Genomic DNA, 21,378 nt, shown 5'->3' on the forward strand with positions numbered 1-21,378 from the left:
AAATGTCCATCGCCGGAAACGACGAGCGTTTACGAGAGCGCGATCTCGTGACGCGTCGGCGGTCAACCCGTCTCGCTTTCTCAGCACAGTCGGCGACTCCTTCATCCCCTAATCGCACGGTCGGCTTGAGGATCGCGTGATGATGCCTTTAAACGGGGCATCCTGTAGCTGGTTAACCGTACAGAACCAACAACATTTGCCTAAGCGTGTACACGCCAGCTTGGGCAGAATCACTGCGTTTGGAATAATGGCTCCTTACCTCGGAAATACAAATTTACCCACGCCAGGAAGGTATGAGAAAATAGATGCTGGAGCAATCTGTTCGGAGAGTAATATCTGCGCTGCGACGATAAATAATCTATAATAGCAAATAATCCTGTTTTTGATAAGCAATTATATAGGTAGATTTTTGCACAGATTATAGATTGTTAAAAATACGTTTGGAGATTTATAATTTTCCCAAAATTCGCATAAAGCTCTCAAAATCGTCCAACTGAAATAAAGTGGTCTTCGCGAATAACGAGAAATAAACGCACGATGGCCAGAGGAGATATTCGGAACGGTACGCTCGGTACAAGAGTTTATTAGGGTTTATTTACAAGGGAGCAGAGCTTGCACAGCAATGGGTGTATGCGTTCTTCACAACACAAGCATTAACAATATAACGCTCTACACTAACTAACTAATCGCCGCGGCGATAATAACCCTTTAAGGTGCTCGCGAAGAAGGCGCAAAGTGTCGGATCATTGAATTTTCGAAAGTTGAGATCCATCGAAAAAACTCGGATTTCATCTCGGGATCGCAGATTCTTTTCCGCTCACTTCGCGCTTCTTCGCGCCGAAATACGGAATCGAAACATAAATAACGATAACAATAGGTCGTGATACGAAATATACAGCTTATGTTACAAGAGATAGAGGCGTAGTTACCTTACGTCGCAAGTAGATATATGTATACCTATATACAGTAGACTTTAATCGCCGTACAACTTAGTTACCCTTAAAGATTGTTGTATATACGTGTATCATGTACGGAAATTATGCCGGCTTTTAGAGCCAAGATGGTTACATATTTACAACATTCGCGTACTCTTCACGCATGCAGCGTGAATTTCGCTAAACGCCGCCGTGATCTTTGCGATCGTTCGCACAATTTCGAAACAACGCGCGATGTTATCTGCGTTGAAAAAAATGCGAAAAAAATGCAAAAAAAATAATTTTCAATACAATATTCAGATACTACGTAGAAATATCGGATATGTTTATGCAACGAAAATGATTCCATTAAAAGTGTCTATAAAATATCTCAAATTATACAGTTGAGTATCTCCTTTTATAGTTTCTGTTTCTTTTTTAAGAATTACCACAAGAATCAATGTAAAAAATGTATCTCAAAAAGTGAAAAAGAATTGAAGTTAAAGATACAACACGGTACTTTATTTTCGGCGCGTCCTCTGCAAGTGTAACAGATTTTTTGAAATGATATCGTTTCCCTTTCAAAGTGTATCCATAGGTGTATCTTGACTACCAGGATCGCGGCGATCCTATCGCTTCCGATCGCTGATCGAGGTAAGGATATACACAGGTCGGGCGCCTCTCGGTCCCAAGGTCCAGTCGAGAGACAACGGAATCGTCGAGTCACGTGAGACGGCTCGAGTCCTCTGCGCTTGCCACCATGCTCGCCAAAGGTCGAGAGTTCAGCCGAGAGAGACGGCATGTTCAGGCTCTCTCGGAGAGCGTGAGCTTTACGTTTCTTTCCCCGCGTTTCTTTCGCGGCGCGGGAGAAAGACGGAAAGCAATTCGACTGCGCCGCCGAGAATCTCTGACACCACAATTATCGTCTCTATTCACGCCGCAAGTTCTGCGAGTATATCGTCAATACCGGCTTCGACATCCTCCTTCCATTACTATGCGAAGCGTGACACGCGCGACGAAAATCGATCTCCGTTGCGTAAATATTTTATAACAATTTATTTTTTCTTTACAATATGAATGTTTTTTTACATAGTCATTATGCTTTCGTCTAACGGCATGGAGACCGGCTCCTTAAAAAATAATAAAGACAAGAAAGTATAATAATTAATAAGTTATTAATATTAATTTAATAAATATTGCACTTGTACATTCTTTTGAAAAGAATGTTGTAACCAATTTTATAGAATTGGTGTATATTTTTTAGAAATCTAAAAAGAGGAAAGAAAAGGAATAATTTAAGCTGAGCAAGAGTGATACGATGGAAATCGATTCTCACCGCGCGTGAAGTTTCTCCATTTCTTCGTGAAAGAAGAATATTACAAAGCGATACGAATCTATCACGCTTTGGTCTCAGTCGAGAAAAGCTCGCTTTCATCGAGAAGGAATTGCACATTTCTCCGTAAAAAACAAATCGCAACTGCCAAATTCGTGGCCCAATTTATCGAAATCCTTTACATTCGGAAATTCGGCTTTTTTCATCACACAGTGCTTAGTAAAAAGTCTCAAACCTTTTTTCATCGGGAAATTCACGACCAGTACTTCTCTAAGCGAGGAAAGCCGGCGACTACGAGGGCGATAGGTCCTGAGCCTCCCTGCTGAGACTATCTGTGGGCGACGGGGTGGCCCTTCTGGACGGCGACGGCGACGGCACAGCCGGTGTCGAGGACTTGGGGGCGGTCGTCGTATGATAGGGCGAGAATCGATGGTGAGCTAGGGCGAGCGGCGACGGATAGAGAGGCCGTGGGGCGGCGGGACATGTCGGATTTTGCTGCGAGGTGGTAGCGGCCAACTGCTGCTGATGATGCGCCGCCGCGAACAAAGTCGGACCAATTGACGAGGCCCACCACAGGTGACCCAGTTGTTGCTGCTGTTGTTGTTGGTGCTGCTGTTGTTGTTGCTGCTGTTGTTGATGGCTGGTACCAGCTGTCGGCGCGCCAGGATAGACCAAAGCCGGACTGACCAATTGAGCGTAGGGACTGACAGCTACGGCCGCCGCCGCCCTTAACAACATCTGAGAACGTGCAGCCCATAAAGCCTTCTCCTCTAGACTAAGGTTGCTTACTGCGCCCGCCTGGAGCTGCTCCATCTCGAAAGGCAATCGATGTGGAAACCTCAACGACTGTTGCTCCGCCAACATTGACTCCATCGTTTCTCTAAAAGGAAAACTGCTCCATTATGCATTGCGTTTTCTAACTGTAAATCTTCGAAAAATTCATTTTAAATATTTTTGTGTCTGTGCGGCTTGTTTCACGCTTTCATTTTTAATTTTTTTTTTGACATAGGTTTTTGTGCAGCTTGTAAAATTAATGATCTTAAAGTTCTTTAAGCGTCAGCCGCTTAAACTTTGATAGACCGACCAATAGAATTTTAGCTTTATATTTCACGCTCCCATTTTAATTTTTAACTTTTATTTATTGTCTCAGGCTCTTTCATGTTTAATTCTTCGACATAGGCTTTTATCCAGTTTTCTAAAATTAATAATCCTTTTTTAAACGGTAGCCCCTTTGACAATTTTAAACACGCGCAATTTTAACTTTATATTTAATTTAATAAATATATTTAATTTAAAAAATATAATACTTCAACATGGAAATAAATTTAATTTAAAAAATATAATACTTCAACATAGAAAAGATAAAAAAAGATGTATGAATGTAATTTTAAGAGTAGTATAAAATCCGTTATAAAAGAGACATGAGATTGACATTAGATTAATATGAATTTTGTGCATACACAATTTTAAATTATTTCATAATTACAGACATTCTAAATTTGCCGTCTCAATATCTAATATAAGTTTATTATCAAGTAATTTACCTCTCAAAGTCAGTAAGACGAGAAGAATCTCGAAAGCCCTTGGCGAACGGATTACTGTCGATCTTGAGCTTCGTGATCTGTAACAGGCGGAAAAGCGGCAGTCGATTAGTAACGTGGCGAACAGGAGATCGGGAATCGGAGATCCGGTCGCCCTCGGATTCGCATTAAACATCGGGACGATCTCTCGCACATTAACCGATCTTATTACCCGGCGCTCAGCTTCGCTCGGGGAAAATTACGTCACCGTACGGTCAACGGCGCGTGGCGGAAAACGACCGGCTGTTTCGAAACGGTTCGTTCCATCGATCGGAAGTCAACGGCTCGTAAAATTAGAAGAAGGCGGCGAAGCGACATACCTACCACCGCGATGGGGAAGGAGAGACGGGTGGTAGGGAATCGGGAGGATTCGGCAAGAGATAGGGGAACGCGTCGCTGATGCACGGGTGAATCCTCGCTGTTACGAGAACGAATCGATGCACCGAAATTTTTGTGAAAAATAATAGTAGAAACTCGAGGTGGTTGATTCATCGCTTGAATCGAATCAGATATTACTTCGAATCAAGATGAGATAAGCGATATTGCTTGACACGAACAGCGTACGACAGTTAATCCTTCGACAAAATGTCTCTACTGTATGATAGATTGAAGAATTTTTCGATTTGTCGCCGATCAAAAGAGCCGACTATATTTTTGTAAAATAATATCACAACAATTATTAGATGGTAACTATTATGTAACTGCACTAAAACTAATGCGTATAAATGAAATTTGGTAAAAGAAATGTTTCTCTAAATCCTAATATATAATAATATATTAAAAACAAAGCTATTATGTATATAACGCACTCTTCTATAACGTTGTATAGTTTTGGAGTTTTTTTAGAGTTACAATATTTTCCATTGTCGTACCCTTGATCACAAGTGGTTTCTTTCACCATTTTCTTCGTAAAATACGAGATAATTTTCTTTCTTTCTACAATCTTCTATCTTTTCATAATAGTGCCACTGGAACATCCTTTGCCATGTTAGCAGATTCTTTCGCTGCGAGGGCAAAGAGTGCTTTGTTCACGCTCGATACTCGAGAAATCGACTAGCATGGTGGTCAATGGCAGGAAATTCGAAAAAGCTTGTCTACATGTGTTGAGCTACACATCGTCACGTTTGTAGTAGGCCCCTTAAGTGGTCGGACTGTTTTCCTTTTCCGTTCCGCTCTCGTCTGCGCCAACCCCACGGAAATCTACCCTAAGTCGGCTCTGTGCCCTAAGTTGAATGTGTTTCGCGTTACCTACGAGGCCCACCCACGACGCCGACGGATGCACAGGTGGCCCCGTTTTCTCGGCATCGAAGCCGGTAATGCGCGTCGCATATCCTCCATCTTTCGTCCGAAGACAAATTTCGTTGTCCGGAGGATACCTGTTCCAAAACTGTCGCAAAGTTTTCAAACAGAAAGAGGCATGTTGAACCGACGAGATTTTCCGCACGTTTAAGCGCGAAATGACAACGTTTGCAAGATACAAAATGCTCACGACGAACAAAAGCGATGACATTCTGATGAAAGAGCCGTTAAATTTCTTGTATTTATTTTATCTATCTTTCTATATTACCGATAGCAATTAATAATAATAATAATAATAGTAAAACACAAGTTTTAGAGACGAGAAAAAATGCTTGATTTTGAAATAAATGATTATAAAATATAAATTAATATAATATATTAATCTTATGTTAGCAATATTATCCTGACAGTAAATAAATTTTTTTAAAATATTATATAAATGATGTGTACTATTTTACAGAAATTTTTATAAAAATATATATTAAAAATATAAATTAATATAATGTATTAATCTTATGTTAGCAATATTATCCTGACAATAAGTAAATTTTTTAAAAATATTGAAATTTAAAAATATATAAATGATGTGTACTATTTTAGATAGAAATTTTTATAAAAATATATATTAAAAATAAGTAAGATAAGTAACTACCATAAAAATAATACAATTCACTATAGAAAATTGAAATAAATTTATGATGCTTACACATTCTTAAAGGATTAATTATATCTGCGGTAAGTGTTGTGAAGATACGAACGCACGATTTTTTTCAATAAACTTTCCAGACATGTCAAAGGTGTTGGTTGGTCGAAAGCAAGTTTAGATTTGGTAATTGGGTGATTAGACGACGCGTTAATTAGCGCCTTCCCAGGCGCGCTGGCGCTCGAATACAGACGGAGAACATCAGCGGTACCACATAAAAATGTCAAACAAACGCAATGATATCCCTCGACGCGGACCCATCCAATTTCCGTCTGGCGAACCAGCAGGCATAAATCAGCCTTGTCTTCCGGGTCGAGTGTCACGGACGAGATGTGATGCGGTTCGTCCGAACGACACGCTCCTACTACTTTGACTTGGGGCACCGATGTCTTTCGTAAAATCCCCGCTACCCAAGACGAGGCACAACACGCGCGTATTTATTTGGAAAAGGGAGCCGCTTGTCGCAACTCTGGTTACCCGTAGGTGGTCCAATTAATCCGCGCTGTTCCAAAACTCGGAAGCAAATGAGGCGTCGCATTTCCACGATAATAGCCCAATTAAAAGGAAAATTATCGCGCTTTATCGTCCCGCTTCGATAATTTAATATACCATAAATTAGAATATATCATTTAACGTTAAAATAAAATATTTTACAAAGTCTTTTAAAGAGATAAAGATAATACTTTCAAAGTTGATGTAATAAATTTCCTTTTTTAGACAGGGCATGTCGTATCTTTTCATTTTCAACATTCCCCTGAAGAGAGAGAGATTCCCCGGAGAAAAGTTACGACTCTTATAATAACATCTGTAATCTATAATAAACTCGCCTCCCTCCCCCGCATATACAAGACAGCCGTCATACTCGTTCCTGTCATATATTCTAGCCGGATTTATCGGCAGTCTTGATGACTTCACGAGTCGCGATAAACCAGTATTCTCGATAAGTTCGAAGATACGTATCCTGTCCGTCGCAAACTTGCATTGGCAACCGTCCGGACTGGAAGTCGTCGCGCGACTTTCAGTTTATCTGCTCGTCGAAAGCTCGTCGCCGTTTTCGCGCTCCTCGGAGAACTGGGAGGAAAAAAAACGAAGAAGAGGAGGAAGGAAGGCGGCGAGAGGAGAGTGGCACTCTTGGTGCGTCGAGTGGGTGGTCCAATTACCCTACGGTTTCGCGCTCACGAGCAGCACGTGCAGAGACCCCGGGTAATAAGACTCTTTCCTTCAAAGCTGAGGCTAAGCCGATGCTAAGCCCGGGGCCGCCTCGGTTTTAGTTACGATTCCGCTGACATCATTAGCCAAACATCTGGCCCGCCACCATCGCCACCGTCACCATCGCCGTCAGCATCCTCGCTCCCTCGACAACATCTCGCCACCTCCGTCTCCGTCCTGCATCTCCTCCCCTGTCTGCGTTCGCTTCTCGTCATCGGTCCGCCTGACGATTCGCGGCGGCGTCGTCGTCATTTTACGAGCGGATCTCGCGCGGGTCTTTGAAATCCGCGATACCGGACGCGAGTTTGGAACGACTTCTGGTCTTTGATATTGGCGTTTTATCGCGTTGCACCGACCGACATTCTCGTCGAGCCTCTCTGCTTTACGATGGATTTGTTACTTCGCAATGGCGTGCTTTGCATACTGTACAAATTTGATATCAAATATTTGATATTTTTGCTCCCTTAAAAATGTTAATCTTTAATTTGTTTAATATCTTTCTGACATTTTTCTAAATTTTATCTTAAGTGAAGAGTAAGATTCTACATTCCCGATTCAGCGACTTTCGGCCTGTTATTTTTCTCACCTATAACTTCTTTGGGGGGTTAGAGGGGTATTATAAGAATCTCAAATTGAGATTTTAAATTTTACTTGGTTTAACCAAGATAAATCCGTGCCCTGTGCACAAATATCAGTTTCACAGAAAAATTATTTTTCTGTGAAACTGTCGCACGATCACCCGCGTTTGGCTCTTATCGCATTTGATATCTTAATATTTGTATATTTACATTTAGAGCCTTACTACCTTCTTAATCAATCTTAATAACTGCAATTGAAGTGAAAAGCGCTAGATACTTTCAAAAGTCCTCAAAATTAAAAAATAATTAACGTCTTTATTCTTTTCTTAAAATAGTGCAGAGTAATATAGCCCTTGTTATCATAATAATTAAAATTTTATTAGAGACAAAGATCCGAATTAAATCGCCACATTTAATTCGAGGATTCGCGCGGAAAATTGATCGATCCATTTCACCGATCGATGAAATTTCCTGCAAAAGGCGTTGAAGTCCCGACGCCACTGGGACCGGGCTTTCCGACAAACGCGGCCGGCCCGTCGAAGTTATACGATTTCGCTGACACGACTCGGCCAAACGCTTGGACCACTTCCCAAACCGATTTACGATGTCGGCTGTGTAGCGCGCAGCGAGCGGGTTCACCGCGTGATAAATTCGCCTCGCATGCTCGCCGTTCTGCTTCGGCTCGGCAGCCCGATGCCCGAGCGGCGCATCGCCCGCCGCGTGCGAATAAATCCTCGGCGAGAGACGCGTCCCGAGAGATGACGCTCCGCCACGCATGGGAACGCATGCCGTGTCGTGCGCGATACGCGAAGTGCGAACGAGACATCCGGCGCGCCCGCGAGTCATTAGAGAGAACGAGACGATTAAGATTATCAAGCGCAGCCAATGCGCGTAATGGAGTTTTAAGCGTAAACGGGCGTGAGAAAAAAAAGGAGCAAATAAAAAAAGGAAATTATACGAAATAATATCCGATAAAAACGCCAATAAAAACTGCGAATTTGCAAGTTTCACAAGCTTATTAAAAGTTTCTTATATTTTTTGGACTTCGGGAAAAATCGGAATATCTTTTTGTAAATTCCATTTTACATTTCGAGCGGGAGAAAAATGACAAATTTCCATCGAGATGCGCATCTTGACGTTTCGGGAGGCTGAATAAAAATCACGAATTCATCTCGTTACCCACGACAATGCGTCCAACGTCCGTGCCGTCATCACGCGCGTACCTCTTCGTACGAGCCTTTTTGCGGCGCGTCACGTCCCACGGGAGGAGGCCCCGATCCCCGTCTTTAAACGCCGGTTGCCGACGTATGTATGTACCTACGACGCATACCGCGCTCGCAAAGTAATTTTCGAGAATCCTCTCCGCGCCGATCGTACGGAAAGATGCCGCCGCGTCATTACTGGCGGTTAATAGGCGAACAAGAAGCCGCGTCTACAGGGTGTTCCACCGCTCTATCGATCCTTCGATACGAGAATTTTAATTTTTTTTTCGACAAAGATTTCGTGTAAATTATATGTGTCGATTAAATACGTTTTTATGAATTAATTTTAGTTTAACGAGTCCATTGTATAAAATATGCACATTTTCACTGATTAATAATTTCCTCTGAATGATCTAAACATAATTTACAGAAACAAATGTATTTTTATTCTCCATATTTTATGCAGATCTTTTGTATTCTGCTGTTAGTATCCTGCGTTGCTTTATACGAATTCTGCGTTTTATAGACGTGCGTTAGTAGGGGGACACCCGGTATACTCGCAAGCGCCGCGGCTTCGGCTTTCAAAGCGCGTCACGCGACGAAAACTTCAATGCGAAATTTGCGCGTTTCCGAGGCTGCGACGTCCACGGCGTGGCGGAAAGTAATTTTCTGTCGAGAAACGCACACGCACGCGGATCAGACCCCGTCATCGACCCGGCGGCCCGAGGACAGATCGGCGCGGCCGATCGAAGGACAGGTAGCCAATTACGTCCAGCTGCGGAGCGCCGGACCGATGAAAATTGAGAGAGAATTTGCGAACACAGTGGGCGGAGCGGACCCGAGTGGGACCCAAGTCGGATGCCCGGATATTCGGATACCGATACGTACTCGCGGTTCGCGTGCAGGTCCATTTGAGCCCAGCACCAGGAAGCTGGTCTCTGGTAAAGGAATTAAGGGAAGACGAGGTCGAAGACATCAAAACTTGTTGTTGATCCTGAATTTATGTTTCCTTTTTTTTATATAAATTCAAAAAATTGAAAAGCTTTGAATGACATGAATCTAAACAGGCGATACTTTTAAAATGAACTGCATTAGAATCTTATATCTGTTTCTTAATACTAAGTCTCAAGTTTTTTAAATAATTAAACGAATGGATACAACTTTATTAACATGTATAAGATACGATAAAATTGCAAAAAATCAATGTAGATTATTTATATGAACGTTTAGATTAACAAAAAAAATATAAAAAGATATCTTGATCTAAAATACATTTTAAACATACATCTTCAGTGTCATTTTATCTTATTCCACGAGTTATAACACCTGATCCCCATGCTCGACGATCAAGATCACCATAATTGATTAATAAGCGAACGATTTCTCCCGGTAATAATTCACGACGCCCTAGATTTTTGATAGCTAAAGCCGTTAATTGCGCGCAAGATAGCCATTATGAAAATTCCGAGGATGCGTGCTCGGGGCCAATTTAAAATTTAAAATTAAAATGCCGGCAGGGCGCTCGCGCGATGATTAAAAGGCTCGTCTAATAATCGTCCGATAACCGCTTCGCGTATTGTTTCTGCGCGCGCTCGTAATCAAATTTGCAAGACTAATTGCGCGCGAGAGGCGACGCGGCGGATAAGCATCGTAAACTTCAGCTTAGCGCGGAATAAAGTCGACATTATTTCACGCAACGATAATATTCCGTTTATCGGCGAACACGCGCGCTTGTTTCCTCATTACGGAAACACCGACACGCGGGTCAAAATGTGTATACGAGCGCGATATTACGCGCTTAATTGCGGTAATGGCCTTACGCGACAGTAAATCATGCTCCGTAATGGACAGCTTGATGCCTTTTTAATCGATGTGATCGGAAATATCACGGAGATCTGCTCGTCGAAACAAAGTCTAAGCATCATTATTCCAATAATGTAATATTTTATAATGAGCTATTTAACTTTTTTCCCATTTTCAATTTATAATTTTCCGCAAATCCTTCAATATTTGCATTTGCATATTTTTAAAATATCATATATTTGAGTCACAGACTGAGTCAAATTCTAAAGCTTTTATTGCCTCCTTCTAATACGCGTAATTAATGCAAATTTTACGTCACGTGTCTTTAAAACTTTGAATGTAGATTTTTGTATCCTTGGATTCAGAGATTTTGAAAATACTAGGATCTTTAAAGATTTCCAACACATCGAGATTTTTCTCTTATTTAGATTCGCGTACCCTCAAATTCTTGAATTTTCGAATCCTCCAATATTTACATTCTCAAATTTTAAACTCCCTCTACCTCCCTGAGATCCCCTGATACTCTAATCCTCGCGTCCTTAAACCCACGGATCTTGCGATACTCCGAGATCTAGACCGTTTAGATCCCCGGATAATATCTTCGGGCTTTCGCGATCCTCGAAACTCCTTCGAGGAGCTTACGGAGCGTTATCGTCCCCCTCTTATACGGCTCCCCGAGTCGCACACACCCGGTAGAGAGCGCGCGAAATGAAGCCGTAGGTAATTGAAAGGGATGCTTTCGCACCCGAGAGAGGCCCGGGTCTCTAATAATAGATTTAATAGAGACACGCTCATTGAAGAAAGGGGGTTCCCCGCGCTCTCTTCCTCTCTCTCTCTCTCTCTCTCTCGTCTCGTCTCAGCGCGCTATTTAGTGCCGCTTGTGTGCTCGCGCCACGCTCGCTCGCCCATCACGCCGCCTTTTTTCGCCCTTTGCCGCCAAAACGCCGCTCTGCCGCTATGGTGACGACTAGCGATAAAATTAAATTATCATATACGCCGGCTGATTTATAAATACGTCGCGACGCGGACGCGACGCCGCGAGCGACGTTTTAATTCGAACGCGATGCCTTTGTCGACCGGGTGGTCCGTCTACGCATAATTATTCTGATTTTTGGAAAATTATGCACAGAGTATTTCAACGTTTTTCTCTCATTCCCCTATCAATTATGTAATATTTCTTTATTATGATAATATATTTAAATTCTCTTTACGTGATGTTCAAAATGTTGTTTGATAATTTTAAATCTCGAATTTAAATCCTAGAAGAATAAAATATATTTGTGTCTTCGTTTAGATTATAAAATTTTGATATTCAAGTTGTTCTTTTATTTTATTTATCTCAGAATTACTCATATATTAATATTTTAGATAGAAACTGATTGCTGCGTCTCTCATTAAAATTACAAGACCCAAAGTATCCTATAGAAACTAAGGAAGAAATACTTTATATCTTTGACACAGCAGCGATGTTTTTGGGTAAATGTCGTGTACGTAGCCAACTCATGAAAATTCACGCGATCACTTGAGCGTTAATTCCCGACGGCTGGTTGCATGTCGGCCAGTGTCGAAGGGCCCCGAGAAAAGTGTGATATCAACACGATCATTAACGTCACTTCGACGTCGACGAGCGGAAGCGAATTTTAATCTCTGCTCACGCAACGCGCGTGTTGTCCTGTCTGGGACAGCGAATTAATTAACCCTCTCGTGGAGAACTCGCCTTTAATGTAGTCCGTCTGAAGCTTTGAAGGACGTCGGATCGCGAAGAGCATCTCATCCGAGGGGTCTCGGACGCGAACGATATTTGGTAAGGGGATAACTCGCTCAAGACATGGAACGGACAACGTTGGATCGCGAGATAAATCGTCTATGAGCGCGAAAGACTGCGTTGTCAGAGCGATGAGCCATCCCGTGTCCCGTGTCAGCTTCCTCTTCAGCATCCTGAGCACGAGAGCGTCGAGAGGGGGCGGAGTAGTATAGCGCACAGGCATCAGGTTCGACGAGATCGGGACACACAGCCGCCGCGCCGCCGTGTGTGGCTCCGAAAGAGAGAGCCCGGCCTCTCTTCCTCTTCTTCTTCCTCTTCCTTCTTCTCCCTGTCTCATTTGAACGCGATTATTTATGTTTTCTTTCGTTCGCGCCCTCGCCGACGCTGTCGCTTGCAGCCACTAAAACCATCGCCTCCTCCGTCTCTTTTGCTTCTTTCTTCCTCGCTTAAACGTCGATCTTGACGAGAGGATACAAGAGTGAACGGAGAAATTTAGAAACCTGATTAACTCAATTACTGAAAGATTTGACAATCCAAGAATGAAAAATGTTCTAGATATTTAACCCTTTCGTACCTCCGGCTTTCTCAAAAAAGATGTGTTTCATATGAAGACAGTTTTACAGGGTGCTGATTCCAAATTTACCATCAAAATTTAAATTCAAAATGGCAGATTCAAGATGGCGACAATGAAAAGTTATTAAATATCAATATATTTAAAATATGAGCTTTGATTTTATTTTGATTTTTTTAAAAATATATAATGTTTTTTCCTGAATATACACACACACGTTTGACTCATAGCGTTGTTATACATTTTTTTTTTGCAAGCTGCGCATCTGCCGCGAGACTTGGATGTCAGTTGCACGCGTCGTCTTACTTTGATTACACATATAAATTATTATAATATTTATCATAATAAAGTTGTAATCACATTTAAATAAAACTTTAAGTTTATAATTAGCGCATAAATTTTATGATTTTTCAATTAATATGCGGTTAATCTTCATTCTCTAAAAGTTTGATTTTTTGCAAAGTTTAGATAATTATATTGTACTATAAACATTACATTTCAAAGTGCGCGATTTTTTTACATATAACTTGAACCTTTTTCTTTAAAACAAGCCAAGGTAGAAGTCGATAGGATTATTTGTTTAAAAGTTATGAATTTTTTCGTATGTGGGACATATGTCCCGGAGGTACGAAAGGGTTAAAATGCAAAGAATAGAAAATTCTTAGAATTTTTTAGGATTCAGAAATTTAACCATTCAATCATGTAAAAGAGTTTCAAAGTTTTAGGAAAAAGTTTAGGAAAAAAATGTTAAACCTTTCAATCTAAAAGAAGAAAAACGAGATTTAAAAATCTCTTTCTTTGAAAATTTAAAAGCCAAGCATTTTCTTATTACATGACAATTTCTTGTCTCTTCGTTTCTTGCTTCTCCTTTTCTCTCTTCCTTCAACCTCCCTTTTCTACTCCTTCTTATTTCTGTTTTTGTTCCTTATTCCTATCCTTTCCCGCATTCTATTTTCTCTCTTTGGATGTCCCGCTCAGTTCATTTGGTAATGCTCGAGCGCGGTGGCAAGTGTCTGAATTATTGCCCGACACATATGGCGATTGTTAAGGGGCATGGTTGCCCATATTTTTGGACATTGCCCTACATAGACTAGCGACGGGTTTATAGCATTGCCGGATGATTATTTCTGGCGTGTCGTTACATCGGGACTGTATAAATTCATTCAAGATGTCTATCTTTACAGCGCAATTTTATTACGACGGGTTCGATGGCAAGAATGATTTAGCCTTCAAACAGTATGCGATAATCCGTAGTCGTGTTTTTTCGCGACTAATATTAATTAATTCTTTTTATAACGGGATTGACGTGTCCTTTTAATTACATTTATATTAACGAGGATTAGCTTGGTCGCGAGGAAAAAACGACGCAGAATGCCACTTTGCTGAAGCTCGATCGCGCTTAGCAACCTTGGATTTATAATAACTTCCGCATCGCGCCGATTGCAAAGTAAACCGCGTTCATTTACTGTTAATGCGTACTTACACACCTAATTTACCGCAATTTTGCAGACGGGGGAATCGTCGCATCCTGTGACGAGGACACGATGATGTGCGACCGCGAGCGTGCGCAAACAAGTCTTTAAATGTGTCGTAATTACATCACCGGGTGCATATATATATAGGACGAAGCGCGCATTACGCCTGGAAACGGCGCATCCGCAGGACACGACATCCCGCGACGCAAGATAATTATTCGTAATCGCATAATTATCACGGATTTGTCTTTATGTCTCGCGTTTCCGTACCGCTTTGCGCAATTAGGTACTCGGAACTGAAACGCGTGCGGTCATCGTGCGTGCGTTTCTTTTTAACTTTGCCAGAGAACGCGGTCGGGAGAAAAAATAAAGAAGAGAAAAGACTTACTTATTATGTACCTTGAGGCTAAGTCCTCTAAGATAATTTCATATGATTACTTCAATTATAGTTTGATATAATTTAGATATATACAAGGTGATCGACCTAACGTTATGTCGACCTAACCGTTTGAAATTTATTTTATTTCTAACGTAACTCCAGAATTTTATGCAATTCCTTCGAAGAAAGTTACATTTTATCGTACGTATCTCTTTCAAAAGCACTGACCGAGAAATTTTCCTTTAAAATAGAAAGAATATTGGTAAAATAGTGGAAAAAATCGTTACGATACGCTATGTATATGAAATGTAGATAAAGATAGAGACTCACCGAGCATTCACTAACTTAAATATTCTAGTTACAGTATGTTTATTATTTAGTTAACGGAAAATTGAATGTGATTATATTCTTAGCACTTCATCAAATTTTCAACGCGTCTGATTTTCCCTGACATTTAATTCCTGATTTCCATTAAGCGTGCTTCTACAGTTGACACATATAATTATATATAATTCGAGACTACTATGAGATTCAAATAGATGATTCTTCATTAAAGAGATACAGTGCGCAATTTACGTGTAATCAAAGACATTTCATCTTAATAAAGACAACAACGAAAAATATAATAGATGAAAAGGGGAATTTCGAAGAACTGTCCGAAATGACAAACTTCAATACGAAGACCAGAAATATACTACAAAGCAGAGTGCTACACCTTGTTGACAAATAAATTTCTAGAAGTGGGAAGCGCTAAGCATTTCGGCAGGAGCAACGAAAGAGCGAGTACAAAGTGACCGCGGATAATAGACGATGACGAAGACGTCGACTGTGACGTTGTCGTCGATGAATAAATGCAAAGCAACGAAGAGGAATAATAAAATCCAAACTGCGGAAGTAACATAAATGTTACTGCGACAAACGATGACCTAACTACGATGATAGATTTAGTAAATAAATCAGAGAAACGGAAATTTGTCGATAATCGATACACAAAGGTAAACATTTTAATAAATATAGCTTAAAGACACAGACAATTTTCTCTATCCGGATGATGCAATCGTGCATTTGAATATAATCTGGAATATAATTTCTTAATGAAAATTCAATAAAAGACCTCTCTTCACACATCCCGATTCTGAAATGTCAGAATGTCAACTATTCGTATTTAATTTTTCATTAAAAATGTATTAAACTGAAAAGATGAATAAGATTTTATTCGCGTTCTGAAAGCTCAACTCTAAAGTCTCATTTTTGCATTCCTCCATTTCGTATTTTCATTGAAAAAGAAATCAAAGACACGAGATACCAAAATCTGCGATGGAAAGTCCGGTCGTGGAAGTTCGCATAATGGATGTCTACAACGACGAGAAGGAGAATGAGGAGAGCAGGGGAGGCAACGAGGAGCGCGAGAGAGGAGGCGACATCAGGGGGCGATAAGGAGCCCGACAGAACGGATGAAGGAACTCTCTCCGTCGAGCGCGGCTGGAGGGAAGGAAGAGAGGCGGCAGTTAAGTTATGAATTATGACGTGGTACGAGCGAGAAAGACGAATCGAGTCGGTCGCGTAGGTCGTTACGAGGCCTGAGAAGGGAAGCGCGAAGCCTGATGGGGAAGGAGAGAGCAAAAAGCGTCCGCAACGATACGCGGCACTGCCTTTGGGGAAAGAAGGTAGCCCTCGCTAAACGAGCGCACCCCCGACAGTGACTGTGACGACGACGACGAGTGACGGGAAACGCGCTAACCGCGACGAATGGCTTTCGAGCCGGTAGACCCCGAGCCCGAGAGGAATATCCATGCCAAAAATCGGATTGTATACACGGATATACACGGTACCGAAGCGCTAAGGTCGTTTGCCATCGCGATGAACCCGCGAGATCTCTTTGATCTTTTTTTTTGCTAAAGCTAGCATATATGTCTGGAACGAGTTATCTTTCATAATCGAATATCCGAATGCTAATGCTATAATTTTCGAGCTCAAACAAGATGAGAAAATGATGAAAATTGGTCGTTTATTGAAATTAATTAACCATTATTCCCGTTAGTATCGTCGTCACTAGTTTATCTCTTTCCATCTGTACTCTATTAATGTTATTAATATTCCCATTTTGTCTGCTTGCCTGCAACTATTTCAAACTCGTGTATCTCTTTAGATTAGCTATCAACTATCTTTCCGTACAGTCTTTTTAATATATCGCCGATCTCGATCTTGTCGACAACGCTTTATAGCCTCCTCTTTCACCGAATCTCGGGTGGCTTGTCTTGTCTCACGTTCTAAACAAGTCGTATCTACCTATCCATCTACCTCGCAGCATCCGCTGTCCGCCGCGCACTCAGCTGCATTTCTACATCACTAACGTGCATTCCACGGTATACCTCTGTCCTTCTTCGTCCTTTTGCTTTTATTCAAGCGCGACGCGTTCGCGCTGATCACTCGCTGTTTCTTTGCTCCTGATCCCACCGCTTTTACATTCTATCTTGTCTATTTTCGATCTCGCTGAAAGCCCTACAGTGACGTTCATTCTAATCAACATTGCCGCTAGATAAATTCAGAGATTACTTTTTAATTTATTATTTCTTTATCCCCATCTATAATTTTTTTAACGCTGCTTGTTACTTAATAATCAAGAGATAAAGATGCCGATTAAAATATAAAAAATATAGAGGAAGTTAATATCAAAACATTTTGTATAAAGTTAAAATCTTGTAATGTTCATGACAGGCTTTGCATAAAGCTTGACTAGTCGTGACTTCCGCTCGGCGCGAAAGAACATCCAACATGCCATGCCATAAAGATCTCGACTATCGAAATAACGATCGGTCGACGATATTCGACGCGTCTCCTCAGAAAGATACGGGAAAAAGGGGGAGAAAAAACGACGACAAGCGGACGGAAGAAACTCGGAGGCGACGAGGAAACCGCAAGGAACGATAATGACGAGACGAGAGGACGCAGAAAGCGAGAGGCACAAAAGAGAGGACGTCGTGGAAGAGAAACTGGCCCGAGGTAATTGCCGAGGTGTCTCTTCGCACCTCATCATCATCATCAACAGCCGCGTCGCTCTCGTCGTCGTCATCGTCGTCGTCGTCGTAACCCGTCCCTGGGACCACCCGTTAGAGTCGATTCCGTCGGTTTTCGGCTGCATTAGCTGGCAGACGAAACGCGTCGCATCTTCGTCAAAAGCTGTGCCGAAATGACGACAAGCCTAAGTAAAACGTTTCACAATCGATAAAGCGAAGAATAACGAAGATATCCGAAGATCACACTAGAAACTTGGATTAGGATCATTGCTTGGATTAGGATCAACTCTTTCTAGTTATATGATTGCAAATCGCATTTGTTATATTTTATTTATATGAAAATTATTTATTTTGAAATCATATAAGTGATTTACCATTCTTAGTGTCTTTTTAATAATTAAAATATTGAAAAAGATTTGCAATATTAAATAAACTAAAAATGTTATTTTTTCGAAAAAAAAAGAAATTTGAAAAAGTAAAGCAGTTTTTATATAAAATAAAAGCGTGCGCAATTTTTTCATTTCAATCTTTTGTAATGAAAAAAAATTCAAATAAATTATAATATACTATTCTTTAAAGAAAAAAGGCCGCCATCTCCCTCAAGGAATACGACCCGGCTCGCGATAAAAAGAAGAGAGATCGATTAAACGGTACTAGGATAAACATCGGAAACGGAGCCAGATAGTTGTCCGTTGTCGCCTCTGAAGATCATAGATCTAACCTACGTCAAGGTCCGAAATTCCAACCGCCGCGAGGATGGAATTGAGTCCCCCCTCGACGACGGTGGCGGTGGAACGAGACGCGCCGCGCCGCGACGCCCGTGGAATGCGAACGACGCTGACCTGGACCACACATGACGCCGCACGGTCGGTTCTTAAACGACTATCGTGAAATACGATAATGCCCGTCTTTCTCGCGCGCCGAACACAGAATCTGAACTTGGACACGGAAGACGGTTCCGTCGAGAAGGAGAGAAAGAGAGGCCGGGATCGCGACTCCCGCGTTCCTCTCGCGATCACCTCGACAGTTGCACGTGTTGCGCCTTTTGACAGTTGTACGCTGCGCTCCAACAGTGGCGAGCCTATTTAGAGATCTTCGCATTCTAAGTGTATTGTGTGTGTATCCGTTGACTTGTCTCTCTCATACGTCATGTATTTAATGAGTCCCAAAAAATATTTTTGAGTCTAATGTCAATTCCCTCGTGCCTTGCATATCATAATTTCGTTTAATTATTATATTAAAAATGAATACTTTGAAAATTTTCGATTCGAGAAAAGAGCTCTATCTTAAAAAAATGTATATTTAAATCATCAAAGATTATTATCTAAGATATATCTAAATAATAATAAATATATGCACGCGTTCAATTTTAAAAATAAAATTGTAAAATATTGATAAAATATACAGTTGCTTCGCAAAAAGGAAACGGATGATTCTCTTGATACGCGGACGCAATGTTAATGTAAAATCTCGTGTATCTGCGTGGTATTACGCCAGTGTCTTTGCGCGCGGTCTCTCGCTCTCGACAGAAACGATTATCGGGGATGAAAGAGAGCCGCGGCGAACGAAATGGAGGAACCAGTCCCGTGTGGCCGAGATGTGGAGGACCGGAGGCGACCGGACGGACGTACGAGACTCGGCCGAGAGTCGAAAGAAAGACGAGGAACGAGAAGGAGAATGAGCGAGCGCAAAAAGGAAAGGCGGGAGTGTAACGGTAGCGAGAAACAAAGTGAAACTTACGAGCTGATTCTGATAGGCGGTGACAGCGGTGAATATGGCCTCCGGGAATATGAAGGTCTTGTGCGGCTCCTTCTCGAGGTCCACGATCGACTTGGCCGTACCCGAGTCCGGCCGCTTCACCAGGTGGATCCTCGGCTGGTACTTGTGCATCGAGTTCAGCACCAGCTGCAAATTATCCGAAATTGTATCACACTGCCCGTGGAGATGTGATTAATGGCGGAATACGTTCGATACGCGTTTAATTTTCCAAACGCAGACACTTCCTCCTCTGTCTTAGCCTCGAGATTCGTATACTTATCGAATAATTATTGTAAAAAATGTTTTTTATTGTAACGTTAAATATATTTTTTGCAATAGCTATTTATTTCTTTTGCATCTAATGAATGATGAACATATTGTTTTGTCTACATCTTTTCACTATTATTTTAAATTTTATCAGTTTTTTTAATCGCGTGGGAAATCCAGACGACCATCATTTCTCAATTTATGTTATTAATTCAAAGACGAGAGTGAAAGTTGTTCGCAATCGGAAGATCTCTCGCGATAATTACAAGTGTCCGATTTCGTCCAATTAAAGTCGAAACGAACTAACTAGCCAACGATCCAAATGGATGACAATATCGATATTATCGCGCACGCGGAGACGACTTTTTCGTCTTCTTTCGCGCTACGCATTTCCATCCATCCCTTATTTCCGAGCGTCCCATTAGGGTACCAGAATCGCTGACGGCTTATCGTTTCCCGAGGACGGAGATTACATCGAGTTTCACGTCGCGTCGACTTTCGTCGTTCGGGGATTTGAATCGGCGACGAAGCCGAGAGCAATGCGGTAGCATTAACAGCACAAACGCGGGCGGAGATCGGCCGCGGCGAGAAAAAGCGTATGAATTAGAGGAGCACTTCGGGCAGGGCGAGCTCCCCGTTACCATTCAAAAGAATCACTTTGCCCGCGTCTGGCAGCGTGTAATACCCTGAATACAAAATGAGTACCGTGAAGAAGCGCTGCCCCGATCGGAGTTCCTATTTACGTCAGTCATCCGATGAATTAAGGGCCCCGATGCGCCGGCGAGAAAGAGGAGCTCGGGCTGACAATGAGACGGTGGGAGGGGGTGGGGGAGGGGGTGACAGCAAGGCTGGGCGAGGAGGGGGCAAAGACGCGGCTGAGATTCCCGTGTCTTATGACAAACGAGACAACGGACTGTCAAATTATCCCGTGGAGCGACTAAATCGCGCCACGATGAAATTCGTTTTATCGGCGTCATTTTTCTCCTTTTCATAACCGGGACCTGCGGTAGGTCGCGATCAATCAGGTTTGCGACGACGATGACGTTCTTGATGACTTTTTGATTTCAAGAGCAATGTGAGAAATTGACTCAATTAATTCTTTGTAAGCACAATATTTAATATTCCCTCTGAATATTACTTTCGCATATTGAAAGATCACTTTAAAATTACTTTAGAAATATCTCTCTCTCTCTCTCTCTCTCTTTCTTTCTTTCTTTCTTATACACAGCATCTAACGCTTTATTTTCTTATTTATAATTTCACGTTCTTTTAAAATTCTCATAAGCGCTCCGTCAACGTCATCACCGTTAAACTCTACGAGTTGGGAGCCTAGGTAAATCAACCGTGTCGCGTGATTATGGAAAAAGAAAATTACGCAGAGAGAAAGATATGCTTCGTGAAATGACGTAAGAGGGTAAGATAAGTACGACGTAAAAGCTTTCCGCGAGACAAAATGTCATCGTGTTGCGTTCCACTTTGCTGAACTTTGTTGAACCTAACAATCGATGCCGGTCGATTTATTAAT

At 41.7% G+C, this 21,378-nt stretch overlaps 1 protein-coding gene across 2 annotated transcripts in view; it reads right to left on the bottom strand.

Moving 5' to 3' along the window:
* Positions 1–551: 551 nt before the first annotated feature.
* Positions 552–21,378, bottom strand: part of LOC145966541 (uncharacterized) — a 48,834-nt gene continuing 28,007 nt past the window's right edge. The window contains exons 4-6 of one of the 2 annotated variants that reach the window (XM_083090657.1): positions 19,569–19,733; positions 3,792–3,868; positions 552–3,127 (exon numbers count right to left, since the gene is read on the bottom strand). In XM_083090657.1, coding sequence (XP_082946783.1) covers positions 2,539–3,127; positions 3,792–3,868; positions 19,569–19,733 — 831 coding nt within the window. In that variant the 3' untranslated portion in view covers positions 552–2,538. Of the gene's footprint in view, positions 3,140–3,791; positions 3,869–19,568; positions 19,734–21,378 lie in introns of both variants that reach the window. The other variant, XM_083090656.1, reaches the window with a different exon arrangement.

The sequence above is a fragment of the Camponotus vicinus genome, unplaced genomic scaffold, assembly GCF_025532165.1.
Source record: "Camponotus vicinus isolate PSW18456_S1 unplaced genomic scaffold, iyCamVici1.0 SCAF_2, whole genome shotgun sequence".
In the NCBI taxonomy this organism is placed as follows: Eukaryota; Metazoa; Arthropoda; class Insecta; order Hymenoptera; family Formicidae; genus Camponotus; species Camponotus vicinus.